Genomic DNA, 10,044 nt, shown 5'->3' with positions numbered 1-10,044 from the left:
TATGTTTGGCAGCACACTGCTTGAACACTGACGTTGATTTACACTCATAAAAAAAAAGGGAAGTGGTAGCCTTTTCGCAGACTTCAGGCAATCTGGATCCCATCCATTGCAGTGGAGATCCATAAATTATAATGTGTCCTTTATACAGACAAAGGAGTTCTTTTGAAAGTACCGAGCCTCTATCCCTGATGAAGCATCTGGTATCAATTCACATAATTTAGCCATTACCAATATGACTCACATACAATATTCTCACATTCAGAGGTTTTTATTTGCCAAGGCATGAGTAAAGAAAAAGGCAATAAAAAATTCCAGTGTGCTCTCAGAGGAGATTTTGCACTTCGGTTCCAGGTTTCCGAGCGGTTGCAGCCAATGAAACACACTAATGTGTTATTATTGTGCTGTAATGTCGTTTTTTTAATGCTTTGAATTTGAAATGAAACTTTCAATCTGTGAGACTTTTTTTCATGAAGCTGCAGTTCAAATTATCCAGGAAGATAAAGTCAAGATAATAATGTTATTCTACTTATCATAATGACTGCTTTCCTTTAAATATGCTGACTGAATTACTGAATTAGGCTCTTGAGTTTCCAGACAGTTGCATATTTCTTGTTTTTCTCGTTGAATATTTGTCAGCAGTCATTGGTCCTGGTTGGCGAGGATACATCACCAATGCCAGAAAACACAAGAAAACACACTGTCTGACAGATATGAGAGTCGTTGATGATCATGAGCCAACTAGCTGCGTGTATGTGTGCTGGAAAACAAACTGAAATGTAAATAACCTGGGATCTTATGCTGGTATGTTTTACTTGCCCATGCATTTTTTTGAATTGCTTGTCCTCACCTGTGTGTGTGTGTGTGTGTGTGTGTGTGTGTGTGTGTGTGTGTGTGTGTGTGTGTGTGTGTGTGTGTGTGTGTGTTTGTATGTGATAGGGGGGTGAGAGAGAGAAACCATACGTGATCCCTTGTGATGTTATACAGTCAGAAGATAATGAAGAATGAAGGTCAGAGATATGAGATATGAGATATAACCCCGCTGCTACTTGTAATTATGTAGAAAACGCACTCCTCGTTTCACTGTCTGCTAATGAGTTCCAACCAACTATAACTAAATTTACTCCAGGGAAAAGGAACCAGTAGATGGCAGCAAATTCCTGAACAGACTGAAAAGCAGAGTTGTTTTTCTGCATAACAACTTTTCTGTGACCTTTCGGAGTCCAAATGATCGAAAACATGTTTACTAATGGTAAATCTTGGTCTGTCTATCTTTTTTCCAAAGAAATTTTCACAGTTTCTCTACCACTGTCTTGTCCATGGGTTTTGTGAGAAACGCATATCTCCAAAAGAATCTGCATTTCCAAAGAATGCCTCTACATACTTACCAACTAAGTAAGTAAATGCTGTTTTATCAAACATTGTCTTTTGTCAGAGACACATAAACAACATGACTGAAATTCACTTCACAAGTCCCACTTCACAATCCATGTCAGTCTGCCGACTTTCCTAATAGACTCCAAACAATTCAAGTGAAAATTGAATGAAATGAGCCCCCTATGAATTTGTCTTTTATTTAAAAAAAGAAATGCAGGCTCAGTCTCTTCAAGTAACAAACAAACGCGCACCAGGGAACTATGAGAGTATTGGACGGAGTCTGAAGATCAGGTGGGGTTCCTGTTCTTGTCGGGGCCGTGCAGGGAATGATTGGAAAACCTTCAGCATGAGTGTGCTGATCTTGCTGTTCCTCTTTCAGTTACTCACCACCGCTCCCGACCTGTTTATGCCAAATAACGGAGAATGAATAACCCCAACAGCTTCTTTGGTGATGACCAGAGTATTAACTGTACTTTTTTAGAATTACCTCATTTGTTGTGCTTCTTGTAGATTGAAATATACTCCTGCACATCGTCAGGGGATCCCAGCACCACAGGGACCCTCTGGTGAATGGAGGAGGGCTGGATGTCCAACACATTCACGGCGCCCGTGGTGGCCATGCCTCCGGCCTGCTCCATGATGAAGGCCATGGGGTTGCATTCATACAGTAGCCTTAGCTGAGACAGTAAGGAAAAGTGAGACAATCTTGTGTTTGCATTGAACTTAACACAAAAAAAATCATTATAATTAAAAAAAAATCTAAATAAAATAAAATAAAATTAAATTAAATTAAAAAAAATTGTCATCCTCTGACCTTGCCTTTGGGGCTCTTAACATTGGCAGGATATAAAAAGATCCCTCCGTACACCAAAGTGCGATGGACATCAGCAACCATTGAACCAACATATCTGCTACCATATGGGGCAGAATTATCCTGCAAACAGAGAAGGGAAATGATACAGTTTTTGGAAGGTTGTGAGAATTCTTGTACCAATTTCTGATATTTATAACATCAGAAATGTCAAATAAATGTTGATCCTGAGGTATTTTTCTCCTTCTGATAAGGGAAAATATGAGGAAATCAACACAACTACTAAACATTGTAATGCAAACTAATGCAAACTAATGACCTATTTTCTTTTACCTCCGGGTACTTCTTCTTCTGAAGGTATTCTGTCACATCTGGATAGAAATGCTGTGCATATCCTTCATTCAGACTGTAGATCTTCCCCTTTTTCTTAATCTTCACATCTCGATCCACCAAGATGAACTCACCAATCGCCTAAAAAGGAAAGCCAGAGAACTGATGAAAGAAAGGAAAGTGTTTTGTGATGAAAATGAAGACAAAGTTTCAATAACTATCAAAAGGAATTTACAAAGAGAAAGGGATAGATGATGAAACATAAGAGTTTTTGATAGCGATGAACCATCTGATCTTACAGGGTCGAGCATGAAGCAGTTGACACCGCTGCCGGTGGAGAGCACCATCATGGTGGCGCTGCCATACAGAGCGTATCCAGCTGCCACGATGTTCCTTCCTGGCTGCAGGGCGTCGCTCTCACACGGCTCGCCATCTGTGGTCTGCAAAACAATATTTGGCAAAATGTCACCATCTGACTGACCTTGGGCAACATATTTAGGATAAGGCAGTTTGGGAGTTGAATGAAACTCATAACAGTTTTTGGAAACATAGTCACTGTTTCCATGGCATTATTACTTTTCTCTCCATAAAGTACTGGTGTCTTCACCACAGTAAGAACTCGTACACTACTTAATTAACATTATTTCATTATACAATTACAAAACATTCAGTAGTGTTAAGACCCTCGGATTGGTAGGTATTAAGCTTTATCGGTATTATTCGTTCAACTGACCTTCTTGTATATGGCAAAGATTGTTCCAATCGAGACGAGACAGTCAATATTTGAAGAGCCATCCAGCGGGTCAAAACAGACGATGTATTTTCCCTGTCAGTATAGAAAATGTTGTAAGAATAAAAATAAAATGAATTAAGTGAATGTGAATTTATTTCATAGATGGACTTACTCTCTGATCTGGATCTACAATGATGGCCCTCTCATCTTCCTCAGACACCAGCACACAGGAAGAGAAGGATGACTTGATCATGTTAATGACCAGGTCATTTGACAGGACGTCCAGCTTCTTCACCTGGTCGCCTGTCACATTGGTGCTTCCAGCGATTCCATACCTTTCAAGAAAGAGAAGATAAACAGATCCACATATTTTTTTATTGTATTGAGAATCCTCATCTATTGTTACCACATTTACACATGTGGAACAAACCTCAACATGATATTACATGGGTATTATACAGCATTACAGTGGATGCCTTGAACTTTGAATCAGTACAATATAGATGTAATCAGCTTGCTAGATAAATGATTTCTCCTGCACGGGCAGACTCAAACTGACAGCACGGTTTATTTCATATTGATATTAACAATTGTATTAACTCAATGTCCCTGGGTGAACTCTGAGACTGGTGGGTGCAGTTCTACTATTGGTTCCCTGGTTACCACCGGTGATAGAAGCATATGTTGCTACAAACACCTTTAACATCTCTAAGACCCAACTCAAAACTTTCCTTTAAATATTTAATGTAAATATGAATTTTATCTAAATTGAATCTACAGTTTTGTTTATTATTGACGGTATTTTCAATCTTCTAAGGCACAAAATTCAAGGAAAGGGGTTTCCTTTAAAAGTTAATTTGTAATGTTTTCCCCCTGTTAAGCCACTCCACCTACCAGAGTGGTTTGAAAAGAGTGTATTGCTCTTTGACCTTTGGCCCGGAGGTTGCCATAATATATGCAGAGTTTACCTTTGGCCAGGGACTTGGTATAAACTGCAGACACTCGTGCACGGTGCATGCACAAAACGACCATCTAAAACTCTGTTTTATATTTAGTTCACTTGATTAGAAGGAGAAGGACAAAGCAAACACGGAAACCTGAGAAGAGTTTTCAAACTAAACCAAACAAAGTGAATCAAATGTTAGGGGCCCTGTTCAATAGGTTTTGCATTTTGCTTCTGTTCCTAATTATTTGATCTCATGACCTGTTTCACGTCAATTTACATATAAATGTTAGCTTTTCTCCCAGAGAAAGAAGGAAATGATTAACATACAGATTAGCGATCCCAGCCTTCCTGACAGCGGTGGAGATGGCTTTGACCGCAGTGCAGATGGAGTTGAGCAAGTTGGTCAGCTCGCCTGTGCCGTGGGCCCTCCTGCCCTCCTCCAGAACAAACCTGGTGAGGGTTTGCACGTTGGTATCGAACGTTCCTCTGTCAGACATTTTGCTGTCAGGTGTGGGAGTCTAGGACTGAGACCCAGTGCCTTCAGTGAAACAGATAAGCCGGGTGCCCAGTCTGAAAAAGTGGAGTTTGGAGCGGTGATAGGGGAGGGGATGGGGGTGTGCAAGGCCCGTAACCAATCGCAAGGGGCAGCTCTCACATCAGGGGTTGAACCTTCCTCTGTATCTCTAGGTTTGAAAGACTAAAGTTCAAAGATAATGACGATTTTCTCTTATAAGGTAACACTGTGTCTGGATTGATTCAATTAATTCTTACCGTAGTGCTCTATTTTGTTGACTAGTAAATTCTGTTATTGCCACTTTGGGGAGAAGCTGCTTGAAAAGTCAAACATTTGATTTCTGATCCAGTCCTGGAAGTGACTGGTTGGTCTGATCTGTCACAGGACAGGTAGAACTGAACTATGGGCTTCAAGGTCAAAGAATATGATCACTCTCACTGGGTAAAGGCGTATACACTGGGCACTTTTTAAAGGTAACCGACAGAATATATTATAAAAAAACCCAGTTATTTTCGGTGGTGACAGGATTCTTTTTGGTCACAATCTGGAATTTCTCCCTTGGGCCTAATTCTTGGGCAGGTCCATTACTTTAGTGCTTGCATAAAGCATAGAATGAGCCTTGCTAGAAAATCCATTTGGAAACCTAATGATACTGCAGAAACTGGCAAAGGCCAGTAGATCATTAATTTCAGCGTCATTGGGAGCATATCATTTATATATTATCATTTGTCTAAAATAACTGACAACATAAGCATTTTCTCAATCAGTTTCCAGTGGAATGGTCAATTGAATCGGTGTGCCCTCAATTTTACTGATCTTTGGTGAAGTTCTTGCAACGTTTCAAGTAATTTACCTGACTTCATGCAAAATGTTGGAGCTCAATTTATTTCTTATATCCAACACTTAGCATATACTTTATTTATTAATTTGAAATCATCTTGTGGCATTTTATGGGTGTTTCATCACTTGGTCTCAGGCATGTCTTTCTTGATTTATGGTCACTTAATGGTACATCTTATGTACACACAAATTCACAAAATACTCCGCACGACTGAGTCGCCACTCCTGTTACACTATACATGCTTCCCCTGCATGATCCTGAAGAACTGTTAAGTTCCTGACATGACCATCACTGCACTAGTCAAACTTATCCAACACCTAATCTTACTTTTTTATAACTTCCCGGGAAACTCTGAATGCCTTACAGCTTGTTTTTATCTGTGTCAATATATTGATGTATCGCTCTGACTGGTCTATCACTATCGCTGTCTGCTGCAAATTCATGGCAAGTTGAAAGGCCTTCTTGGTTCAGATCACAAAACCCCGCCAGACCTGTTTCACAACAAGAGGAGGGAGTTGACCTTTGAACTATGTTCAGGTAAAATGTAACGATTACAACAGCAGTCATTATTGTGCCTGAAAATGTGATTTTTGGCAGAAAAATTACTTTAGAACAATATTCATTTGTATTTTATTTTAACTTTAAGCAGGCGTCTCAGCCTCAATGTCTCTCAGAAAATGACATTTATTTTTGTTCTTAAAGATGATTGTTGGAGCTTAGATTTATGTGGTGACACTCAGAAGGTTTTAAGATGGTGCTGTTAATTTAACAACAGTCAAACTATTTGTGCCTCTCTTGTTTTCAACAAGCTGATTTGATCCCAGGCAAAGCAGTGCAGTCGCCAAGCATTACTCGTGCTTGGTGGACCAACCTTTTCACTGTTTTCAAGGATTTTTTTCATTTTTTTAACCAAAATTATGATTAATCCATATCTATTAGCATCACCAAATGTGCTGCATTCCTTTATTTATTCCTCTATTCCTCAGACTTCCTCCCCTTTGAGCGTTTCTTTTTGCAGACTTACTGACTTCTTAATATTGCAAGACAGTCCAGCTTTAAATTTCACCATCCATCCCCACTGGTATTGCTCAGCCCCTTTAAAACAGTGATTCACTCCTTCCAGTGAGCTGTATTTTCACATCTGCCGCCGGAAGCGCACTTGAAACAAGCCAACGCGTATGTGAAATCACACACAGGACAACAAACACTTTGGCTGTTGTCATCAGTTTAGCCAGGTGTGAATCAATGTTTAATCTTATGGCAGGATCATGATTATTTGTGTTCGCAAGAGAGTCGCTGAGCAGCTTTGCTTATGGTCTGTTACATTGATCATCTGACACTCACTCGCTGGATCTCGTGCTTCTCTAGAAAACTACTCTGAAACCATTGTGAATCTTCTGATGAAATAAAGAATATCTATCTCTGAAAAGTACTGTTAAATATAAGCCGTTTTAAACTTGCATCGTCAACTTAATTTGCAGAGAATCTGACAATGAATAAAGTTTTCTGAGATATTTTGCATTTGAAGACTTCGCCATTATTTCTTCTCTTGAGTTAATGCGAAATATCCCTGTTGTTGATCAATTCAAGTTTCTTGGAAACTTCCAGGCTCAATATTTATCATTCTTTTCATCTCCACCTACGAGAGAACTCACCCACTCTGACAGCTCATTAATTTTTTTTTCTGTCACAGTAAAATGTTTCATCTGGTGTAACTCTTCTCTCCGCTGCTCAAAACAAATGGAATTTTTTGATGCGAATGGGTCCCCAATGATGCACTTTACCAATAACACTAGATATTTTGTGTGTTCTTGCGTTCTACATTGCATTGTTCTGCACTGAGCAGCTCTATAACATGTGTTTTTACTGTCTCTGTAGCACTACACAACATTAATGTTCTTTGCAGATCCACATCACACTCCCTCAATAGCCTCTGACATTAAGGAGTGTTTGAAACTTGCACAGCAGTCTGTCTTTTATTAATCCTTAACTTAGTTACAAACTCATCTATTGTATTGTACACTTCTTGGCAAATGTGTAAATGCATGTGTCTCTTTAGAATTTCTCATTTCTCTCACAAATAGAGGGCTAAAATTTCTTATCTTGTCGTCAGAAGCAAACATGAAATAAAGACAACAGGACACAAAATCTCACAAGATTTCCTGGTGCCTGCCCAGTTTCAGGAACTTATCTTTCTAATAATTTGAAAAAAAATCCTTCATTTCCAAAAATTGATAATTTAAACCAATGTCAAAAAAACCATGACGCCATAATTAAGTTCTCAAAAGGCACCTTTTCGATTGGTCAGGCTATGGGGTTTACTTAATAAAGAAATACTCGAACATGAGTTCATGTTTATAAAAAAAAGAAAGATAAATATTGAGAAACTTTAAAAAACAGGGTAAACTGTGGCTGATATTTGTTCCAAGCATCTTACAAGCTCACTGACAACAAATTCTTTAAAAGGTAACAGGTTGATTCAAGAGAGGAGAAGAAACAATCAATATTTTACTCAACTCTTCATCACCTCACTCCAACAGGCTCCCACTTCTAGTGCGCATGCGCAGAACCCCTAAACTGCGGCGATTCTACTGTCTTGTAAAACAGCATTGGAGGAAGAAAAAGTAAGAGGAAAAAGTTGCACTCGTTCATGATGAAATGAAACCAAAACGTTGGAAATATATTTTGAACAGTTCAAGCGTTACGACGGATATTCTTTATCCATTCTTTGTGATGTTTAAGTGTAATGACGTCATCACCCCCAAGCATCACACGCCAGTGAGGCGAGCAGGTATAAAAAGGGGTTCAAGCAAAAAATTTCATCATTTGATTTAACAAGTCGCGTCTGTAGGCGGTTTGAGACCGTGTTGTTTTTCTCCCAGTCTGACCACAAGGCGTCAGACTAAATCAGCATCCAACCGCGCCAGTGTCATGGGGTCCGTGAAGGGGACAAGGACAGGGATTTTCAAGAGACGCTCAATGACAAAAAACAACCATAAACTTTTTTAGTTACTCTCAGACAGAATTTCCATTGACTAAAATACTTTGGATTATTTGAGGCGGCGCTACGGTTTTATTTTAATGATGATGAGAAATTTTAACATACTGACAATAACCTTTCAACACTTACTTTAATAAAGTAACACTTCATGTATGTGCGACTTTCAGTTCCACTAAAAAAAAAAAACAAAAAAAAAAACTACAGTACTTTCAGTCACTTGTGAATATTCATACATTTTTAGGATTTCAGCCTTTGTTTACATACACATGTAGCTTGCTATAAAAATGTGTTTGTGATTGTCTGCGTGTTTGTCTGAGTGTGTGTCCAACTATGTGTGCCCCAGACATATATAGTCTGGGGATATATCAGCAATAAGCAATTATGAAATACATAAATTTCATGTGTATTGTTGTTTAAACTAAGTGTAAATTCTCAATCTGAACATTTAAACTATGTTGCCTCCTTTTTCTTAGAAGTAGTTCACATTTTATCTTTCTCAGAGGGATTATTTCTGTTCATTAAATGTCCTTTTGGTCCACAACTAAACATGAGGACAAAATGTACCATACAGTACATCAGCATTATTCCATGTAAACTGCATGATCAGCATAATTAACAATGTTATTGGTAGGTTTTTTTGTTTGTTTTGTTTTGTTCTTTTATCAAAGAGCAAAACAGTCTTGCACATAAGAAGTCATAAGACTCCTCAACCTTTATTTTCTGCATACAGAAGTTGCCTACTGAGAGGAATGTGATAGGCCATTGTGGTGCACTGTCACTGAACTGCACTGAGTTTGGTCCGGTGTACTCCTGCATCTGTCATGACCTGGTATTGCATTTCCTTTATGTAAGCATTGCAGTTGACTGCTGCACCTGGTCTAGGAGAGGTAAGGAGACTGGAAGTGTGCCGGAGAATGTTGTTTCATTTTCCTTCGCGTCCACACTTTTGGATTCCCCCGGATGGATTACTTTGAGCACATCTTCGTGGCATCTTTAAAAATTTTCCAGGTAACCATAACTATGGTAGGATTTGAAAACCGTTTACCTGAAAAAGTGTTGCTAAAAAATGGATTTTCATAGTTGTCTAGTGGGTTGTTTGTTTTAAAAAATCTTATAGACTGAGATATGAAAATGCAACACTGCAAGAGCAGGATTGCCTTGAGGTTTTATTATTTCTCAATCAGACACAGTTATAATTCACAGATTCATCATTTGATGGATAACAACGGTCTTTTTGCTTTTTATTCATCCGCTGGCTTAAATACTTGGTAGTTTGCTATGGTCGAGAAAACCTGCCAAGAATATGGTCAGGCATTTTGAAGGAAGTTTGAAGCGTAATTATAGAGTGGGTCCAGTCTATGTAGAGAGACATACCATTTGGAGAAAAGTGACTGCCGAGGAATGTCTACAGGATTGGTAAATCCGCCTATGTCCCTCCTCTCCTTGTGGGACCGACTCAGAAAGATTATAGTCATAAGCATTTTGACATGAGAG

At 38.8% G+C, this 10,044-nt stretch overlaps 1 protein-coding gene across 1 annotated transcript; it reads right to left on the bottom strand.

Moving 5' to 3' along the window:
* Window positions 1-1,546: 1,546 nt before the first annotated feature.
* Window positions 1,547-4,754, bottom strand: fbp1b (fructose-1,6-bisphosphatase 1b). The gene is made up of 8 exons (XM_086152306.1): window positions 4,522-4,754; window positions 3,421-3,583; window positions 3,249-3,341; window positions 2,815-2,955; window positions 2,519-2,656; window positions 2,189-2,308; window positions 1,862-2,051; window positions 1,547-1,774 (listed from the first exon to the last, which is right to left on the bottom strand). Exons 1-7 carry the CDS (start codon window positions 4,689-4,691, stop codon window positions 1,863-1,865), a joined length of 1,014 nt encoding a protein of 337 aa, XP_086008432.1. The 5' UTR covers window positions 4,692-4,754; the 3' UTR covers window positions 1,547-1,774; window position 1,862.
* Window positions 4,755-10,044: the final 5,290 nt, after the last annotated feature.

Source organism: Fistularia commersonii, chromosome 9 (assembly GCF_037954325.1).
Source record: "Fistularia commersonii isolate RoL2024-O1a breed Wild chromosome 9, RoL_Fcom_v1.0, whole genome shotgun sequence".
Taxonomy (NCBI): domain Eukaryota; kingdom Metazoa; phylum Chordata; class Actinopteri; order Syngnathiformes; family Fistulariidae; genus Fistularia; species Fistularia commersonii.
Note: the sequence above shows the minus strand (reverse complement) of the source record. Positions and strands in the feature narration are given on the sequence as shown.